Here is a 21,995-nt window from a genome sequence, read left to right as displayed (position 1 = left end):
AATGACTGCCTTGCTCTCTATACCTGTACTCTCCACACTCATCCTTGCCGAATCACCCAGATCGCAGAAGTGCCAGATCATTAAACCACAAACAAAGAAAATCTGCAGATGGTGGAAATCTGAACTATACACAAAATGCTGGAGGAACCCAGCAGGCCAAACAGCATCTATGGGGGGGAAAAGTATATTTGACGTTCCAGGCCGAAACCCTTCGGCGGGACTGGAGGGGAATAAAAGCAAAAAAACTGAGGAGTAGATTTGAAAGGTGGGGGAGGGGGAGAGAGAAACTCCGGGTGATAGGTGAGACTTGGAAGGGGGGGTAAAGTGAAGAGCTAGTAAGTTGATTGGTGAAAGAGACAGAAGGCCATGGAAGGAAAAAAGAGGGGGTGGGAGGAGCACCACAGGGAGCCGATGGGAGAGCAAGGAAACAACATGAGAGAGGGGCAAGGGGATGGGAAATGGTGAAGGATAAGTGGATGGAGTTATTACTGGAAGTTTGAGAAATTGATGATCATGTCATCAAGTTGGAGGCTACCCAAATGGAATATAAGGCATTGCATCAGGTTATATTCCATTTGGGTAGCCTCCAACCTGATGGCATGAACATCGATTTCTCGAACGTCCAGTAATGCCCCCCACCTCCCTCCCCCACCCCCCACCCCCACCTTCACCATTTCCCATCGCCTCTCTTATTTATCTTCAAAACTGGGCTGAGAAGTGGTAGATGGAGTTCATCCCAGATAAGTGTGAGGTGGTTCATTTTGGTAGGTCAAACATGATGGCAGAATATAGTATTAATGGTAAGACTCTTGGCAGAGGGAAGGATCAGAGGGATCTTGGGGTCTGAGTCCATAGACACTCAAAGCTGCTATGTGGTTGACACTAGTTAAGAAGGTGTATTTGCCTTCATCAATCGTGGGATTGAATTTAGGAGCCAAGAGGTAATGTTGCAGCTATATTGGACCCTGGTCAGACCCCACTTGGAGTACTGTGCTCATTTCTGGTGGCCTCACTACAGAAAGGATGTGGAAACCATAGAAAGGGTGCAGAGGAGATTTACAAGGATGTTGCCTGGATTGGGGAGCATGCCTGATGAGGTTAGGTTGAGTGAGCTTGGCCTTTTCTCCTTGGAGCGATGGAGGATGAGAAGTGACCTGATAGAGGTGTGTAAGATGATGAGAAGCATTGATCGTGTGGATAGTCAGAGGCTTTTTCCCAGGGTTGAAATGGCTAATACGAGAGGGCACAGTTTTAAGGTGTTTGGAAGTAGGTACAGAGGGGATGTCAGGGGTAAGTTTTTTACTCAGTGGTAAGTGCATGGAATGAGCTGCTGGCAATGGTGTTGGAGGCAGATACAATGGGGTCTTCACGAGACTCCTGGATAGCTACATGGAGATTAGTAAGATGGAGGGCTATGGGTAACCCTAGGTAGTTTCTATAGTAAGGACATGTTTGGCACTGCTTTGTGGGCCGAAGGGCCTGTATTATCCTGTAGGCTTTCTATGTTTCTTGCCCGCTCAGCACATCCCTCTGGTGCTTCTACTGCCCCGCCCTCCCACTTCTTTCCTCCATGGCCTTCTGTCTCTTTCGCCAATCAACTTTGCTCTTTGCTTCCTCCCTCCTATTGCCTGATGTTTTTCTCTCCCCACCTTTCAAATCTACTCAGCTTTTTTTCTCCAGTCCTGTCAAATGATTTCAGCCCAAAAGCATCAACTTTCCAGAAATTCCAGCTGGCCTGCTGAGTTCCTCCAGCATTTTGTGTGTGTTGCCAGATCATTAAGTTGGCTCAAAAATACATCTTTAAACAGGAAATTACAGGCTGCAATCAATTGACATTCAGAAGAAGTACATTTAGAAGAAGAGTATCTCACAGTTTTGTTCCACAAACAAAAAAATCTGCAGATGCTGGAAATTAAAGTAATCAGTGCAAAAAGCTGGAGGAACTCAGCAGGCCAGGTAGCAACTATGTGAAAAAGGTTAACAGTTGATGTTAACAATGAAATCTTTTCCACAGATGCTGCCTGGCCTGCTGCATTCCTCCAGCATTTTATGTGTATTAGCAGCTTTGTTTGCTGACTGCAACTCGTCACAGTTGGTCACTGGTGCAAATGTTGTCTAATGATATAGAAATTCACCTTCCTCAATTTGAAGTCTTAATTTCTGAATTATCCTCGTCCTTTTTCATGTCTAGAATTTTAAAGTAATAGTCACGATCTTTAAATACTCTCTGTCACACTTCAACTGATTACTTGGCTGAGATGAGATCCAGCAGTACTCTTTTTCTGGTAGGACTATAAACACTTGTTTAAAAATACTCCCCTCTATCCCTTTTACTGTGGAGCAACCCCAGTTAACATTGGTGAAGTTAAATTTCATCATGCTTCCATCTGTGATTTTGACAGTGATTTTTAATTTCTGCAAGACTGTATCTACTGGTTTTATTTCCCTTCATCTACTTTACTAATTACAGCCTCAAACAATCTGTAATCTACTCCTCCCCCCCCCTTTATAAAATGTTGAATTTTCAAGTGATCTGGCGTTAATCTTTTGTAATGGATTCCATTGTTTTGCTGTTTGGTAATTTTGACTTTTATTTTTATTTTCTTTCCTTTGCGTAAGTAACTTTCTAGTCTGTTGGGTCTGTTTCAAATATTCAGAAACTCTGAAAGTTTGTCAGAAATACTCCTGCAATTTCTGTAACCACTTTTATTTATAAAAATGGATAGATACAGGACATCATATCCAGATTCGTTGATTTTTTTAAAGTCATACTTTCTCAAGTACCTTTTTGGTGATCAGGTAGATTGAATGCACTTGGATTCTACATTAGAGAGAAAGGTTGAGGTACATTTAAACAGTTGTATGGTCATGAAATAGTGTTGTAGGCAACCAAAAGGAAAGTTTATTCCCTTAAATTCCGTGTTCCACAGTGGAAAGATGCAAGGTGAGGAAGCCAGGTGGTGGTGTATAAGAAGCTAATTATTTATCTAAGCAATGCTTTGAAATTGTTGTCAGTTATTTGTGATCAATTATATTCATATTCAAAATTATTTATCACATGTATATCAAAACATACAGTGACATGCATCATTTGCATTAACAAGCAACACACATCTAAGGGATTTTGTGTGGGGCAGTCAGCAAGTGTCGTCACACATTCTGGCATAGCATCATAGCACACGCACAGTACTCGACACAACAGCATTACAATGCAGAACAACACGAGCAGCAAGCAGCTGCAACTACGCAATAAAACAAGGCAACAGCAAAACGAGTCCATTCACACCCTTTCTCACACACAGGCCTCCAACCCCAGTGCATGGCAGTCATAGGTTTGACATAAAGTACTCCAATGACCTGACTTCTGAGATCATTGACCTTTGAGGAGTGCCTTTGCCCTCAGCTTGTGCAGGCCTTTGATCCCAGTGGTTTGGGGCAGGGGGAATGGTCACAGGCTCTTGTGACTCCCAACCCCCCCCCCCCCTTTCCTTATGTTTTATTGCCCAAGTCTTCTACAGTTTTGTGTTCTCAACTTTTAACAATGACATTTGAGTAAGTATGAGTTTCTGTTTTATTTATTTCTCCAAGTTTAGACTTCTTGTCAGCTTCTGATTCACTAATGCTTGTTCACTGGAGATGAGAATTTTAACATAAAGCAATAAATAAGCACTGTAAAGTCAATTTAGAAAATGTGTGTTTATAATATAAGGTTGCAAGAAAAAGTTTGTGAACCCTTTGCAATTACCTGGTTTTCTGCATCTTAATTATTCATAAAATGTGGTCTGATCATCTAAATCATAATAATAGATAAACACAATCTACCCAAACTAATAAAACACAAGCAATTGTACTTTTCATTTCTTTATTGAACACATTGTTTAATCGTTCACAGTCTAGGCTGGAAAAAGTTTGTGAGCCCTTGTATTTAATAGCTTTCTTTAGCCGCAAAAATATCCACCTAACATTTCCTGTAGCTGCTGATCAGAATTGCACTATGGCGAGGACGAATTTTAGACCATTTCTCCACACAAAACTGTTTCAGATCATCAATATTTCTGGGATACCTTGCATGAGCAGCCTTCTGAATATCTTCAGGTCATGCCACAGTATCTCAACTGGGTTAAAGTCTGGACTCTAACTTGGCCATTTACAAAACATGAATTTTCTTTTTAAACCATCCTGTTGTTGATTTACTCTTGTGTTTCAGATCATTGTCTTGTTGCATTATCCAACTTCTATTGAGCTTCAGGTGACAGACCACTTCCCTGACATTTTCCTATAAAATGTTTTGATGCAATTTTGAATTCATTGTTCCCTTAACAATTGCAAGTTGTCCAGGCCCTGAGGCAGCAAAGCAGCACCAAAGATGTTGCTCCACAGTTGGGATGAGGCTTCAGTGTTGGTATGCAGTGCCCTTTTTCATCCAAACGTTGTCCCATAAGCATGCTGGCCTTACTGCAAACTTGAGATGTGCAGCAATGTTTTTTTCTACAGTGAACAGTGGTTCCTCCATGGTGTCCTTCTGTGAACACCATTCTTGTTCAGTGTTTTTCTTATAGACCAGACATGAACAAAGGTGTTAGCAAGTTCCGGAGATATCTGCAGGTCTCTTGCTGTTATCCTTGAGTTCTTTTTTCGCTTCTTTCAGCATTGCACATTGTGTTCTTGGTGTGATCTGTGCAGGACACTCACTCCTAGGGAGAGTAGCAGAAGTACTGAATATCCTCCATTTATAGACAATTTCTGTTACTGTGGACTGATGAACACTGAGGTCTTTAGAAATGCTTTTGAATTCTTTTCCATCTTCATGCATTTCTACAATTCTTCTAAAGTCCTCTGGAAGTCGTTTTGATTGGGGCATGGTGCACATAAACAGATCATTCTTGAGAAGAGCAGGCTTTGTCAGTAACCTGATTTTGTGTGCCTTTTTTTACTGTATGTTTGTGTGTATATATATATATATATATAGGGCAAGGTACCTCTACAACTTACACCTCTAATTTCATCTCAGTGATTGGAACAGCTGACTCCAAATAGCTTTTGAAGAAGCTATTCCCAGAGATTCACGAAGTTTTTTGAACTTGGACTGTGATTATTTAAGTGGTGTACTCAGTATTGAAGAGAAGTAGTACAATTGTTCATGCGTTATTAGCTTAGGCAGATAGTGTCTGTCTCATTTTGTTACTTGGATGAAGATCAGACCACATTTTTTTTGGAGTAATTAATATAGAAAACCAAGTAATTGCAAAGGGCTCAGACTTTTTCTTGCAACTGTTGATTGTAATCTTTAAATCTTATCTCTGGATTGATGGCACATGCTAAGTCGGTGATTCCTTTCTTGCAATTCAGTAGCCACTATTCAGATCATTCTGTAATTGAGTGTGATAGCACAGTAACTGTGTTTCTAGAGTATTAGTCAATTAGTCTGCCTTAATCAGCAGAAGAATTCAAAACTTTATTCAGATTATTGACAACCAAAATCTTCAATAAAAGGCTGCATCAGCAATGTGACTTAAAACATTTTATGTTCTCTATCTAGTCCTGGATCCAGAATTATCTTAAGGCAGATGATCTGATCAGGGGTGGTTAGAAGTAAACAAAAATGTTGACTTTCTTAGCACCTAGATGTCATGAATAATTTAATAAGAATTTGCAAAGTTTTCCTGCAAAAATGAACTTAGGTTTATTCAACTTGGAAATATGTAGTCTTTTTAAATGAATCAAATGTTGGTATTTGTTTGTCTTTAGAATGCATGCAGTATCATGTATTTCAGTTCAGTATTGACAGGCTGGTTGTTTCAAGTATGCATTTAATCTGAAAACTAATTATAAGACCATTAGATATAAAAACAGGATTAAGCCATTCGGCCAATTGAATCTCACCACGTTTGATCATGACTGATTTTATTTTCCCCCCTCAGCCCCATTCTTCTGCGTTCTCCCCATAACCTTTGACACCCTTACTAACCCAGAACTTTACAACCTCTTTAACTATACCCAATGACTTGGCCTCCACAGCCATCCGTGGCAAAGAATTCTATAGAGTAAGCACCCTCTGGCTAAAGAAATTATAACTTTGAAATTACGTCTTGTACTAAAAACGAGTTTTTCCTGTAACTGAGAGCCATAATTGGGAGAAAAAATAAATGTCTTCACAGAGACGTTAAAAACATGACTATTAGGTAGTGACACAGTAAACATCAATTGATCTTAATAGTTTGAGTAGGTTATTTATAAAAAGCAACAGTTGAAAGACGCATACGTCATGATTAATTGTTGAAAGTTTAGAACTGAACCTAATTATGATGGGTTGAATGGCCTTCCCCTTTGTTCTGATTTCTGTTTGATTTTAAACAAATGCTCTCCCAACAATTTGCTTCTATATAGTGAACTTGAATTTTTTAAGGGTAGATCATCATTAAGATTGATCAAGTGTAAATTTAAATTGAAATATCCTCAATGAGGCACAAAGAAATTCCAAGATGCTTACAATTTTTAAAAGCCCATTTATTCAAATGTATATATTTACTGTTGTTCATTTTTAACTGTTTTGGAAGTATGATCAATAATTGCCTGTCTGTAATTGGCTCAGTACCTGATATTGTCAGATTCATGCTGATCAGTTGGTTTGCTGGAATGGCAATAATAATATAGATAATCAAACAAGTTGGTGTTAATTATACTAAACTGTGCAAGGAAATAATAGTAGTTGCAATAAATAGTGCAGGTTAATGTAAACCCCAAATGTTAAATTGAACAGTACCATCAAAAGACTTTGATATCTTGCATATGCTGTTAGTTTTCAAGCTTTCGCTTTTCAAATGTCATGTTAGTTCAGCTGTAAATAATTTGGAATCAAGGTTTCCAAACTTCGTTTTAACTTAAACTTGCTTTGAAGTAGTACTGTCATTGTAATGCACATGAAGGTGCATGTTTCTTAAAACTAAATTAGTATGTGTTAATACGTGAAGCTTCATTTCAATCCGGACTCGGAAAAATTGAATGCTTGCTGATCAGTTAAGCACATAATTGAAAGCATTAATTATAAATCTTTTTTATGTAACACTAAGTAAATTTACCATCTATTGATGAAAAGGATGCTTGATTAAGTATACGGATCCAGTGGCATTATATTGTAAACTGCAGACGTTATTTGGCTGAAGTATATCATATTTAGAGAATCAGACTCAAAAGGAACCTAGAAGTGTTTTGATTTGTATGATTGAAAGCACTGGGCTTTTGCTCTGAAGTCTAGCCGTTTTGCTTCTCATTCATTGACTAAAAGCGATTTCAGTGCCATACAAGCCACTATGCTGCCTGATTTTTAAAAATGGGTTGATGCATTTTAGAAAAACATTTATAAATTTGTTCTTCAACTCGTTAAAATGGTGTCCTCATTTATGAATTGATTGTATTTGTTTTTTGTCTTGTACAGAAACTTATTGTGTGTTATTCATCGGATGATCGAATTTGTTGTGCGTGAAGGACCTATGTTTGAAGCAATGATCATGAACAGAGAAATAAACAACCCCATGTTCAGGTTTTAACTCCCAAAGAATTATTTGGAATCTGTTTGTAAGCATTTTATATTGAAATTAATCAATTTAAACTATGCAGTGTTACTAAATATATAATGTTTTCCAGGTTCCTTTTTGAGAATCAAAGCCCTGCCCATGTTTATTACAGATGGAAATTGTATTCCATACTCCAGGTATACTAAATTAATACTTGTAAAAATGTAAATATTCTTAAATGATGGTTCTACCGTTCAAATTCATAATATTGGTACTTGTTTGCCAGGGCGATTCTCCAACTCGGTGGAGAACAATGGATTTCCGCATGTTTAAGAATGGATCATTTTGGCGGCCGCCGCCTCTAAATCCATACCTGCAAGAAATATTAGAAGAAACAGAGACTCGAGCTGAAGAGAATGTGAAGAAAGGACAGTTAAAAGAGGAGTAAGTTAAATGCATCTCTCCATTATTTAAGTATTATAAGGAACTCTATGATGTAAAATAGTGAGAAAATTGAGTAATTGAATCAATATAATGTCCTTTAGTATTGGGCAACACAGTGGATTAGCAATATTTTTAAATTCCTTCCATGCTATTTTTCAATGTACTCTTTATCACCTGTGCTTCATGTGGGTCAAGCAGTGTGATGGTTGTAGGTTAATATCTGTTCCTGAATCTGGTGATGTGGGACCCAAGGCTTCTGTACTTCCTGCTCAATGGTAGTAGCAAGTAGAGAGCATGGCCTGGATATTGTGGAACTTGATGATAGGTGCTGCTTTCTTGTGGCAACACTCAAGTACAATCTCCATTTCCAAAAAAGTTGGGATATTTTCCAAAATGCAATAAAAACAAAAACCTGTGATATATTAATTCACGTGAATCTTTATTTAACTGACAAAAGTACAAAGAAAAGATTTAGAATAGTTTTACCGACCAACTTAATTGTATTTTGTGAATATACACAAATTTAGAATTTGATGGCTGCAACACACTCAACAAAAGTTGGGACAGAGTTAAAATAAGATTAAAAAGTGCACAGAATATTCAAGTAACACCGGTTTGGAAGACTCCACATTAAGCAGGCTAATTGGTAGCAGGTGAGGTATCATGAAAGGGTATAAAAGTAGCATCCATCAAAGGTTCAGTCTTTGCAAACAAGGTTGTGGCTCACCCCTTTGTGCCAAAATTCGTGAGAGAATTGTTAGTCAGTTCAAAGGGAATATTTCCCAACACAAGATTGCAGAGAATTTAGGTCTTTCAACATCTACAGTACATAATATTGTGAAAAGATGCAGAGAATTCAGAGACATCTCAGTGCGTAAAGGGCAAGATTGGAAACCGCTGTTGAATGTGCGTGATCTTCGAGCCCTCAGGTGGCACTGCCTGAGAAACCGTCATGCTACTGTGACAATTATAGCCACCTGGGCTCGGGAGTACTTCAGAAAACCATTGTCACTTAACACAGTCCGTCGCTGCATCCAGAAATGCAACTTGAAACTGTATTACACAAGGAGGAAGCCATACATCAACTCTATGCAGAAACCCCGGCGGGTTCTCTGGGCCCAAGCTCATCTTTGATGGACTGAAAGACTGTGGAACCGTGTGCTGTGGTCAGATGAGTCCACATTTCAGCTAGTTTTCGGAAAAAACGGGCGTCAAGTTCTCCATGCCAAAGATGAAAACGACCATCCTGATTGTTTTCAGCAAAAGGTGCAAAAGCCAGCATCTGTGATGGTATGGGGGTGCATCAGTGCTCACGGCATGGGTGAGTTGCATGTATGTGAAGGTACCATTGACTCTGAGGCATATATTAGGATTTTAGAGAGATATATGTTGCCATTAGGGTGACATCTTTTCCCGGGACGTCCATGCTTATTTCAGCAGGACAATGCCAGACCACATTCTGCACGGGCTCCAACAGCGTGGCTTTGTAGACACAGAGTGCGTGTGCTTGACTAGCCTCCTGCCAGTCCAGATCTATCTATTATCGAAAATGTATGGCGCATCATGAAGAGGAGAATCAGACAACGGAAACCATGGACTGTTGAGCAGCTGAAGTCTTATATCAAGCAAGAATGGACAAAATTTCCAATTGCAAATCTACTACAATTAGTATCCTCAGTTCCAAAATGATTAAAAAGTGTTATTAAAAAGAAAGATGACGTAACACAATGGTAAACATGCCTCTGTCCCAACTTTTGTTGAGTGTGTTGCAGCCATCAAATTCTAAATTTGTGTATATTTACAAAATACAATTAAGTTGGTCAGTAAAACTATTGAAAATCTTTTCTTTGTACTTTTGTCAGTTAAATAAAGATTCACGTGAATTAACATATTACAGATTTTTGTTTTTATTGCATTTTGGAAAATATCCCAACTTTTCGGGAAATGAGGTTTGTAAATGTACTCAATGGTGAGAGGGTGTCACCTGTGATTTACCAGCTTCTGTAGATTGGTGTTTCCATACCGGGCCATGTTGCAACCATTTAGGATACTCTCCACTGTGCGTCTATAGAAGTTTGTAAGAGTTCATCAAACTCTGGATATTACCTCAATAGCAACACTATGTATCATAATTCATTATTTCCAAAGCAGCAAAAATTGCCCATTAACTTTTGAAAATGAGAGATTATAAAAATGCTTGTATTTTTGCAAAATATTATAATGTTGTAGTATAGTAAATTTCTAACGTACTCAAATTTATACCCTTTGTTGAAGTCAAAGAGATAAATTGGAGGAACTCTTGCGTGGACTAACACCTCGAAAAAATGATGTTGGCGACGCTATGGTGTTCTGTCTGAATCATGCTGAGGCTGCTGAAGAAATAGTGGAATGTATTGCAGAATCTTTGTCCATTTTGAAAACTCCATTGCCTAAAAAGGTTTGTATCTAATTGGAAGATATTTCATAAACCTGAAGTGCCTTTAATTTGGTGTTTAGTCATCAGCTATTGAGTTTTTGTGTGATAAATTTTCAAATTCTTTGGCTACTCCACTGACAATATACTTTGAAACACCTTACGTAGGTATAATTAGTTTGACGCTAGATGTCTTGGTCTTGTGTTGTGCTCAGCAAGGTGGTGTGGGTAGAAAAAGGACATTGAGTGGTATAATGTGGGTAGGTGATTGAAGAGTGAGTCTTAGCTTGGGACTAATGTACCTGTCTCCTAGATTTATGAGAAAACAAACTCCCAATTCACAGAACACCCCTAGATTTAATTTTTATAATTTGTAAGATTCAGTAACTTAACTACCTAAATATTATTTGGACTCTTGCTTGGTTGCCAGGTGAGTTTGTATCACTAACTTCATTTAGCAGGGGTTCTCAACCTTTGTTATGTCATGGACCCCTAACATTCCCAGGTTAGGAACCCCTGATCTAAAGCAATAAAAGAATAGAATCCACAGCAGAACTACAATTTCAAATGATACAGATAGGTAAGGAAATGAATGTTCATATCTAATAGATGCTGTTTTCACAATCTTGAAAACTGAAGGGCATTATTATCAGTATTTTTATTGCACTCATGTGTCATAACTAAAGGATATTTTTTGCACAAAAATTATTTTTTTTTCCTATTGCAGATCGCCAGGCTTTATTTGGTGTCAGATGTGCTATACAATTCATCAGCTAAAGTTGCAAATGCCTCATACTACAGAAAATAGTAAGTAATAAGTTTATTTGGTTTAATTTTCACCATATTAACTATAGGTCTGGATTAGCCTGGGATCCAGCCTAACTGTCTGGAATCACACTCCACAGAGTCCATTAGCAATTTCATAGATGTGCAAATTTTGACAGCATCCTGTCTCTTAGGGGTTTTAAATGAGTTCTGATAGTTATTAATCTAGACAAATGATTGAAATCCATAAAAATGAAAGATGTAGCCAAACTAATCAAAATTTAATTAAAACATGAATTAAATAAAACAAAGTGAAGTAAGTAATACATCTATCTGTATTTACTACCTTCTTTGGTATCAGTGGTCTCCAAATGAATGAAGTTATGATTTAATATGCCACTGTTGCTGGCTTAAAGCAAAGTGCATCTTACCTCTCTTCAGTAAATTGGATTCAGAGTCCAGAGTGAAATGGACAGTTAGATGCTCATGCATTTGATCTTCAGCATGGATGTCTGCTGTGTTTGGCTGCATATGTAAAAGCTGGGAGTTTCTGAAGCATGACTGATTGGCTGCTTGTATTTCCCTTTGGAACTTCAGGGTAGCAAGGAACATGATTCGGCTTACCTGTGTCAAGATTGTGCAACTCCATTTATATTCTTAACAGTTTGTTTGCATGCTTTGGGTTTCAGAGTTTTGTGGAATATTGTGCACAAACATAGGTTAAGCAGTGCAAAAATAGTCAATAAAGATGTTTTAAGTTGATGATGAAAGTATAAGGAAATTTCAGAATATTCAGAATGGGAATATTTAAGGAATGAATTTTAGATGAGAGTATATTCTGCTCTTAAGTAATTTTTATTACAGTTGCAGACTTCCTCATTAGATTACATTCTTTTTCTTCTGCCCTTGTGTTACCTTCAGAAATGCTCTTGTGTATTTTCCAAAGTTCATATATGTATGCAAATATTGCTGCTTCTTATATCCTTGTTTTGATAGGTTCATTCAGTAAATAGATACTTTGGATTTTGTATTTTTCTTACAGACGATTTAATGCAACTTTTAAGTATGTTCTGATATTTGAGTGATAAGAAAGTAGGTCTTCACAGCCTTATAAGTGTTTTTTAGAACCCAGCTATGAGCTGCACTTGTCAAATTTGACATTTTTGATCCTAAGGATCTTTGAAGATGCTGTGAAGTCTTCTGGTTTCTGATGAGCAATTTCACCTTTAGCAATAAGAGTTTTTATTTTATTCCTCTGAAAAGCTGAGTCAAGCAGTATGCATCAGCCACTGTAAACACTCCCCAGCATAAGTATGCAATATTTTGAACACTTGTATATAAAAAAATCACTACCTGGTGATTCAAAGACTGCAGTGGCTCAGGGGATAAATTGCTTCCACCTTTTGGAGCATTTATGAGAGTTGATGCCCATTCCTAATTGCCAATAGGTGGCAGCAAGTTTTGTATGCCAGTATTTCCCAGCACCAGGTTCAGAAATGCTTATTCTTAAAACATCAGGCACCTGAACCAGCATGGATAACTTCACTCACCTCAATAACGAACAGATTCCACAGCCAGTGAATTTACTTTCAAGGGCTCTGACACTCACTTCCTCGGTATTATTTATTTATTTGTTTGTTTATTTGTTGTATTTGCGTAATTTGTCTTCTGCACATTGGTTGTTAGTCTTTGTTTACCTGCAGTTTTTCACTGATTCTGTTGTTTTTCCATTTATTCTATTCTTTGTTTTACTGTGAATAAAATGAATCTCGGGGTAGTATACAGTGACATATACATACTTTGATAACAAATATATTTGGAACTTTGTGAATTTTTTTAATTTCAATATTTTTTGGACGGGGTTGAAGTTAAACAATAATGTGAATAAGCAAGCAATCACACTCTTTGAATACTTTTCAAAAGAATGTGTTCATTTCTGGTCGCCTCATTATATGAAAGGTGTGGAAGCTTTGGAGAGGGTGCAGAGGATGCTGCATGGATTAGAGAGCAGGTCTTATGAGGCAAGGATGAGCAAGCTGGGGTTTATCTCTTTGAAGTGAAGGACGATGAGAGGTGATAGAAGTGTATAAGATGATAAGAGACATAAAGTGGGCAGACAGAGCCTTTTTCCCAAGGCAGAAATAGCATAATTTTAAGGTGATTGAAGGAAAGTAGGTAGGTTGTCAGAAGTAGGATTTTTACACAGAGGATGAATGACAAGTACTGCTGGGGGTGATGGTAGAGGGAGATACATCAGCAACATTTTAAGAGACTCTTAGATAGACACATGGATGAAAGAAAAATGAGAGGGCTGTTGGGAGGGAAACGTTAGATTAATCTTGAAGTAGTTTAACTGGTTGGCACAAAGTTGAAGGCTAGAGGGACTATACTGTTCTATGTTCTATGTTCCCTATAAAGAATTATTGTAAAGTACATAATTTTACACTGAAAAGCAAATAGCAAGAAAAGATGTTGAACTAGCCAAAAGAAGTCAGAATATTTTAATTTTCCAAATTACAGATTTATAACAGCAATGCAGTGACTTCAAATAGGAATTCATGTTGTCATTGGGTTTTAGATTTATGGTCACAATTCCATCCTAGTTGTTGAATTTAACTAAATCTCATGGTATTTTTTATCATTCATTGCAGTACAAATAATGCAAAACACTTTATATTTTTAGGCCTAGCGTAAACTAGCAGATATGTTTCTTGTATTTTACCAAAGTTTAATCTATTCCAGAAAATAAAATTTTTGCTTCTCTCGCAGTTTTGAATCTAAGCTGTGCCAGATATTTGCAAACCTTAATGCAACTTACAAGTCAATTCAAGGTCACTTACAGTCTGAGAATTTCAAGGTAATAGCTACCACGTGCTATTTACTGTTATTGGTCATAATAATTTTGAGATATCACAACTAATCAATTACATAATATAGTTAAATAGCACATTTTTTCTATTTTTTTAATTTGTTAACCTTAATTCTTAAGTAAATGAGGTTTAACTGTTAGTCGTACTGTATAATATGGTTAAAACAATTTGGTATCAAAATTCTATGTAAAATTAAAATTGCTTATTAACCCCTTCATTTAATGTTTGCACAAATTTTGGTCAATTCTTGAGAATTTATCAAAAGGTATTAAAATTATAAGGATGGAATGATTTCTTTTAATATTTGACATTTTGTGCTCTATTTTAAGAATTAAACCAAAGAGCTGTCCCAAACAATCTTAAATAGTTACAAGGTGTAGATTGATGGCCAAGCAAGTTTATCCATTCAAGACATACAACATAGATCTGGAAAGTCCTGGTTTAGATAAATTAGGCAACCTCAGCATGGTTTCTATTCTATGTCTTGGTACCCATGGGTGACCAAGAGAAAAAAAATAGGCATGGTTCCTGATGCAGTTAGCTGATCAGAACTCTTGAGAAAGTTATTTATTAATGGATGGCAACAAAAATATCCAATTATAATTCATGTATATTGTTGCTGTTTCCAGCTGTTCCTGTCAAGGCTTCAGCATAAATCAAGGAAGATATATTGAAGAATAATTACAAAATAAACAATCACAAAGTCTTGATAAAGGTGTTGGGAATTTGCCAAAGGTGCTTTGCATATTTTAATAGTGTTGGATACTGAGCCGTTTAACCTGAAGATCAGGGAAGCAAGCTGACATTTAAAAAGCAAAATGAAAAAATGTAGCAAGTTGAGATGCAGGGAATGTCCCAATCCAGCAATAAGAAAATCAAAATAAAATACTTTCAAAGCTATTGATAATATTTAAATGGAAACACATGATGTTAAGAGATCCATTTGATATAGTGAAGGGAAGATGAGGTTTATGTTCCTGCAGCAAGGCATAGCCTTAAAAACAAAACTAAATTGTTTATTATATATATCTCTTTAACCACTGTCAGCTAGTTTGGTAATCCAAGTTGTTAGTAATTTGTTGAAATATTCTAATTTGTTTTACAGCAAAGAGTAATGGGCTGCTTTAGAGCATGGGAAGATTGGACAGTTTATCCTGACCCATTCCTCATTAAACTACAAAATATCTTTCTTGGACTTGTAGATCTCGAGGATGAAAGTAAAGAACTCTGCAAACCTCAGGTATTTAGGAATGGTTAGATATTTTTCTTCCTCTGCTTAAATGTAACAAGCAACAGAATTTTTCTTTTGAAGAAAAATTGCAGAGTTTGTTTCATGGCTGAGTGCAACTCATGAAAATGTATAAGTGTACTGAGTTTTCTCATTTCTGTTGACACCATTCCTTATGTCTAGAATATCTCCCTTGTACATGTAGATGTTGAAACCATTCATGAAGTGTTTGAATGAGCTATGTATTTTATCTGTGACATGTCTTTCTGTAACAAGGCTTTATATTCGATTATTATTCCCCAGTATTTTGGTATCTTCATTGCCAAAGTTCAATTAATTTCCCTTTCTCCTTTTGTTCTGGGACTGCATGAAGTATTACACATTTAAAAAGCATTATCAAGTATTTGCAGTTTAAGAACAAATCAGTTACCCCACTGGTCCATATTTGTTTGACCCCTAGGGAAGCATCTTTATAGCTGTCCTATTCCATCTTTATTGTATATAAGCTTTTGTTCTCAACTTCTCCCTGGGGTGATGTGTTCTATTTTAAAAAAAAATAATTTTTCTGAGTTCTGTGTTAAGATTTTATTAATGACTGTCCATAGCTCCTAGGTTTCGTCTAGCCCTCAAATGGGAGCAATTATTTTTCAACTCAATAATACCCTTGACATTTTGATGGTTCCCTCTGTCTTCAAAATACTGAAGTTTGGAATCCAGAAACATGAAAGGAAAAACTCAGCAGGTCAGGCAGCATCTGTGGAGAGAAACAGTTAACATTTTCAGGTCAAAAGCATTTCATCAGCATATATCTCTTGGATGTGACTCATGTGAGAACAGAGTTCAGACCTATTAATTCATTGCTTATAATTCTGACCTTTCAGTTCTGATATCATTTGTTTCTTCAGTTGCTTGCCATAAACAGAAACAGTAAAATCTTGTGCACTGACAATGATTGAGATTAAGATCTGTATTTGAACTGCCGCTTCAGTTGAGAAATATGACTGGGGTGTTCAATTTAAAATGTATTGCTCATTGCAATGCAGATGTCTTAAGTATTTGAAATGGTTAGCCTGAGGAATTTGACAAAAAATGTGCAGTGAATGTTGCATTGTTTTATATCTAGTGGTTGAAAGCAATTGAACAAACATTTTGCCAATAAGCAACCCGATGGAAATTATTCAACACTTATGGAAGCACTGAATTTTGATCTCTTTCATTGTGGATCCTTCACCCTCTGCATGACTTTTCATACTTTTTAGGGCATTAATTACTTGTAAGAATATTTATCTTATTTTAGGTGACAGTAAATAGAAATGGATATTTCTCTGAACCAAATTACTATGGAATGTTTTGCAAAACATTTATTAGGAGTGAAATTGGAAAAGATGTCTTGCAAAATATTCAGTAGTAATTTGGTTTTTATTAGGCAGAGGTATTGGAATGCTGTCAAATGGTTGTTATGATGCGTCTAGTGTAGTGGGTAGTGCTTGTTGCTCTCACTTTCAGCTTCCACCAGTGGCTTGCATTCTCATAAAAAGTACAGCTGAATGCGCAAGTCTTTCCCCACCAGTAAATTGCCTCTGCAACAGCAAGCCTCACGTATTGCCTCCTGCATGAGGCTTGTTGTTGGAGACACATGGAAACTGAACTCCTTTCGGGCTCAGGCTGAACTACAGAGAACGCGGAGGTCTGGCCCCTGCACACACACAGCACGCAGGCACATTGGTGTGTGGACACTCTCTGGTGTTTGTGAACCAGATTCCAGCTATGGGTAAATAAGTCCCACTGCTTTGTGAGCAGCCTTGGGAGAGACAAAGGCTATGGAAGTAAACCCTGACAGAAAATCATAAGTGGAGCCCCTAAAAGGCAACTGGACAACACTGAACATCTTTCCAGCAACTCCTGCTGCCTAGCTGGTGCCAAACATATTGTTTATCCTTTGGACTACACTGGTGAGACTGAAAGGGGGTGGTTTGAGAACTGGGCATCCCAGGATCTCCATACCTTCTGCCCAGGGTTATGCCCTGGAGAGGTCTCCACCTACTGTCCTTTGAGATAGAATGTTGCCGTCATCATCATCAATAATGGAGTTGTTTTATTATTGTTCAATTTATCTAAATTTTTCTGGAGTACTGTTCATGCAGATCAACTCATTACACAATACATCGAGGAAGTGTAAGGTAAAGCATTACCAGAGGTGTAACAGCTGCAGAGAAAGTATAGTCCAGGTAGAGACAATAAAGGATAAGATCATATGTTAGATTGTGAGGTAGAGTCTTATCTTATTGTGCTAAAGAACCATGAACCAGTAGTCTATGACAGAGGGGTAGAAGTTGCCCTTGAGCCTGGCAAGCTTTCTGGCTTCTTTTGCTTGATCAGAGGGGAGAAGAGAGAATGTCCAGGGTGGGTGGGGTCTTAGGTTATGCTGGCTGCTGTGTTGAGGCAGCCAGCAGCATAGATAGAATCCATGGAGGTTTGCAGTCACCATGCATCGAGAATGCATTAATTAAAAAGTGGTAAGGGGCAGTCGGGAGCATGCCAACTTTCTTTAACTTCTTGAAGTAGAGTTGTGGCATCTAAGTGGTTGGATCTGGACAGATGACTGTTAATATTTCCTCCCTGGAGCATGATTGCTGCCTCCCTTTGTGAAGTCAATGATCAGTTCTTTTTGCTGACATTAAGAGAGAGATTGTTGTCAGTTCACTATGTTACTAAGGTCTCTATCTCCTTTTTGTACTCCCAACTCATCATTATTTGAGATACAACCCGCTATACTGCTATCATGTGCAAACTTGTAGATGAAATTAAAGCAAAATCTGGCCTCACGGTCATGATTTTTTTTTTTTGTTTTGTATACCTGTATTGCACCAAGTTTGAAGAATTTTTGTGCTGAATTGAGCACATTTTTTGAAACCCTGCTTTATGAATCAACTCATCATCTCAAAATGTGATTACAATGTTGGATATTGCTATGGAAAATCAAAATATGCTTGCGACTTTAGGGTGAAATAGCACAATTATTTCTGGTCTATTTTGATAGCAGATTTATTTTTTTTCAAGTGGTGATTTTTAAAAATTTGCCTATTATAGATCCACTGAGAGAATGTACATTTTAAGTTTTGTCCCTCCTGGCCAGATTTTGAGAATATTGGTTTCGGCTCTTGCACTGCAGTATCACTACCAAGAAAATCCATTAGATTTGATACTTTGCGCTATCCTAAGAAGCAATTTTTAAAAATGTAGCTTAAACTTCTTCTCCTTGCCTATTGCAATCTATGTTTTACATTTTTCTTTCTACATTTTTGCCTGGCAGCCAATCTTAATGTGCTGCTGTTTCATGGTTTCAGAGACCTGGATTCAATCTGTGCAGTTTGCCTTTTCTTCCTGAGACTGCACTGGTTTTTCTGTGCTGCCGTTTCCTCCAAGGCCCAATAGATGTGCTGATAAGTTAATTGGTTACTGTAAATTTCCTGTAGTTAATTTGAGGATCAAAAGGAGTTGGTATTGGTTTATTATTGTCACGTGTACAGTTAAAAACTTGTCTTGCACACGATTCATACAGATCAAATCATTACACAGTACATTGAGGTAGAATAAGGTTTAAAAAAACAATTAAGAATAAAATGTAAAAGCTATCAAATGAGTGCAGTGGAAGGTAAACTATGTAGTACGAGATCATAACAAGGTACATTGAAGGCAAGAGTCCCATCTCATCATACAAGAAGTCCATTCAGTAGTTTGATAACAGTGGGATAGAAGCCTTCAGGCTTTCAGGCTTTTTTAAAAAATCTTCTGCTTGATGGAAGAGGGGAGAAGAGAGGATGTCCAGGGTGAATGGGGTCCTTGATTATGCTGGCTGATTTACTGAGGCATTGAGAAGTATAGAGAGGAACTGAGTTCATGGAGGGGAGGCTGGGCTATGTCCACAGCTCTCTGCATTTTCTTGCATTCACATGCAGTGCAGTTGCCATACAAAGCCATTATGCATCCAGACAGAATGCTTTCTAGGGTGCATCAATAAAAATTAGAGTCGACTGGGTCATGTCAAATTTCTTCAGCCTCCTGAGGATCTTGAGGTACTGATGAGCTTAGCCTTGACATCAGTGTGGTGGGGCCAGGATAGGCTACTGGAGATATTCATACTTGAATATTGAGCCCTTGATCTCAAGACAGGTATGACCAGCTCTTTTGTTGGCATTGAGAGAAAGGTTGTTGTCATGAAACGATGTCATAGATAAGCTCAATGCCTTTTATGCATGCTTTGGAAGGGAGAATAAAACTACACCTTGCAAATCCTTGCAGCAATTGGTGACCCTGTGATCTCTGTCTCGAAGGCTGACATCAGAACATATTTTGAGAGGAGGGTGAGCCCTCACAAGGCAAGAGACTGATGGAGTACCTGGTACGGCAGGAGTGTTCAAGGACACCTTCAAATTCTCACTGTAGCAGTTAGAGGTTCCCACCTGCTTCAAGAGGGGTGACAATCATATCAGTGCCCAAGAAGAGCAGGGCGAGCTGCCTCAACGACTATTGTCCAGTTCCGCTGTAATGAAATGCTTTGAGATGCTGGTCATGCCAGAATCAGCACCTGCCTAAATAAGGATCTGGGCCCACTGCAATTTGCCAATCATTACAATAAGTCTACAGTGTATGCAATCTCTGTGGCCCTCTATTCTGATCACATGCAAAATAGCAATGCCTGCATCAGTCTGCTTTTCATTTTTCCAGCTCAAGCGTTCAATACCATCATCCCCTCTGTACTAATCAACAAGCTCAAAAACCTAGGCCTCTGTATCTCCCTCTGCAACTGGATCCTTGACTTCCTCTTCGGAAGTCAAATGTGGATTAGAAATAACATTCCCTGTTTGCTCACAACAAACACTTTGACACACCTCAAGGATGCATGCTTAGTCCACTGCTTTACTGTCTCTGCACCTACAACTGTGTGGCCAGGGACAGCTCAAACACCATTTATAAATTTGCTGTTGACGGTACATCTATTGTTGGCAGAATTTTAAATGGTGACAAGGAGGCATAAAGGGGCATGATGTATCCGCTGATTGAGTGGTGACACAACAACAACCAACCTTGCATTCAGTGGTTAGTGAGACCAAGGAATTGATTATGTATTTCAGGAAGGAGAAGTTGGGGGAACACACAACAGTTATCATCGATGGGTCAGCAGTGAAAGGGTGAGTTCTTTCAAGTTCATGGATGTCAATATCTCTTAAACTCTATCCTAGTCCCAGCATATTGATTGAATTACAAAGAAAGCGCTGCAGCGGCTATATTTTCATTAGGTGTTTGAGGAGACTTGGTGTGTCATCAAAAACACTCACAAGTTTCTACAGATGTGAACTCTGGCAATTCCATTGGCACTAGTTCTGCTAGCGTCAAGTACATTTTCTAAAGGCAATGCCTCAAAAAGGCTGCATCCATCGTTAAGGACTCCCATCACCCAGCACATGCCATCTCCTTATTGCTACCATCGAGGAGAAGGTATAGGAACCTAAAGGCACATTTAGCACTTTAGGAACAGCTTCTTCCCTCCACTATCAGATTTCTGAATGGACGATGAACCCATGTACACTACCTCACTTTTTTTTTTCTTTGCCCCCTTTCTGTATTAATTATTTAATTTTAAAGTTATATTTCTTATAATTTATAGTTTTTATTATTATGTATTGCGATGCACTGCTGCCACAAAATGACAGATTTCACAACATATACCAGTGATTTTGAATTTTGAATTTGGTTCTTTATCTCCATCGTTATTTGTGATACAGCCTACTATGGTGGTATCATCTGCAAACTTGTAAATGTAGTTGAAGGGCAAGGATGAGAGTAGTGCGACAGGGAAATAAAGAACAGAAGACTGGGACTGATGAGATTGTTCTGCTGGGAGCCAGCATGGACTTGGCCAGAAATGCCAACACCCATGTCAATATGTTTGTAATCATGTAATCTTCAGACCTTGAATTTTCTTTTTACTTATGATATCCAAACCCTTAAATTAGATTGCAGCTATATATTCTCTTCCAGACACCAGGTGGCAAATCAGCTTCTTGAATCTCTTGCCTATAAAGGAAGAGTCTTTGCACAGTAACAAAAGCAAGGAGAAGAATTATTTCTGTCATGTACAGTGAGCAGTTCTGATGTGTAAAAGCCAGAGTAGTTACGCTTATGTGCTTGTATTTTGTAGCCAGACCCTGAAGATCTTGATGGAACACCGGTTGAGGATGAAATTGATGGTGCCCCATTGGAGGACGTAGATGGAGTTCCAATTGATTTGAACACTGGAATAGATGATCTAGATGGTGTCCCTATGAAGGTGCTAGATGATGACCTTGATGGGGTTCCCAGTAAGTCCTTCTAATCTTTCGTGTTGTTTGCCTGTATATAATTTGTCATTAAGTATGGAATTGGCCAGTTAAAATGACCCTACCCACCCTACCCCCATCTGTGCTGATCCCATCTTCCAGCACTTCATGGCTTTTTATGCCTCAGAAATGCATATGTTTATTAAACGCTGTTTGTGATTCTACTTGACCATTCTCTTAGGCAGTGTATTCCAGGTAGGTGCCAATCTTCGGGGTGGATAAAGATCTCCCTCTGATTTTCTTGTTTACTTCTCCTTGCCCTGAATCCATATCCTCTATTTTTAGCTACCTCTTATATGGGGAAAAGTTTGCTACAGCCTCTCCCTATCTATATTCCTCATAATTTTGCATACATAAATCATGTTTTCTCTTTAGCTCCTT

The 21,995-nt window shown here is 38.0% G+C and overlaps 1 protein-coding gene across 5 annotated transcripts in view; it reads left to right on the top strand.

The window, feature by feature from the left end:
* u2surp (U2 snRNP-associated SURP domain containing) overlaps positions 1 to 21,995 on the top strand; it is a 100,817-nt gene that overhangs the window by 63,312 nt on the left and 15,510 nt on the right. For 2 of the 5 annotated variants that reach the window (XM_059993527.1, XM_059993537.1), the window contains 9 exons: positions 7,436 to 7,540; positions 7,645 to 7,711; positions 7,801 to 7,958; positions 10,230 to 10,395; positions 11,099 to 11,178; positions 13,906 to 13,993; positions 15,112 to 15,246; positions 20,370 to 20,426; positions 21,437 to 21,596. In XM_059993527.1, coding sequence (XP_059849510.1) covers positions 7,436 to 7,540; positions 7,645 to 7,711; positions 7,801 to 7,958; positions 10,230 to 10,395; positions 11,099 to 11,178; positions 13,906 to 13,993; positions 15,112 to 15,246; positions 20,370 to 20,426; positions 21,437 to 21,596 — 1,016 coding nt within the window. The remainder of the gene's footprint in view (positions 1 to 7,435; positions 7,541 to 7,644; positions 7,712 to 7,800; positions 7,959 to 10,229; positions 10,396 to 11,098; positions 11,179 to 13,905; positions 13,994 to 15,111; positions 15,247 to 20,369; positions 20,427 to 21,436; positions 21,597 to 21,995) is intronic. The other 3 variants (XM_059993547.1, XM_059993554.1, XM_059993553.1) reach the window with 3 other exon arrangements.

Source organism: Hypanus sabinus, chromosome 2, assembly GCF_030144855.1.
Source record: "Hypanus sabinus isolate sHypSab1 chromosome 2, sHypSab1.hap1, whole genome shotgun sequence".
NCBI lineage: Eukaryota > Metazoa > Chordata > Chondrichthyes > Myliobatiformes > Dasyatidae > Hypanus > Hypanus sabinus.
The sequence above is the reverse complement of the archived record's forward strand: the minus strand, read 5'-3'. Positions and strand labels throughout refer to the sequence as shown.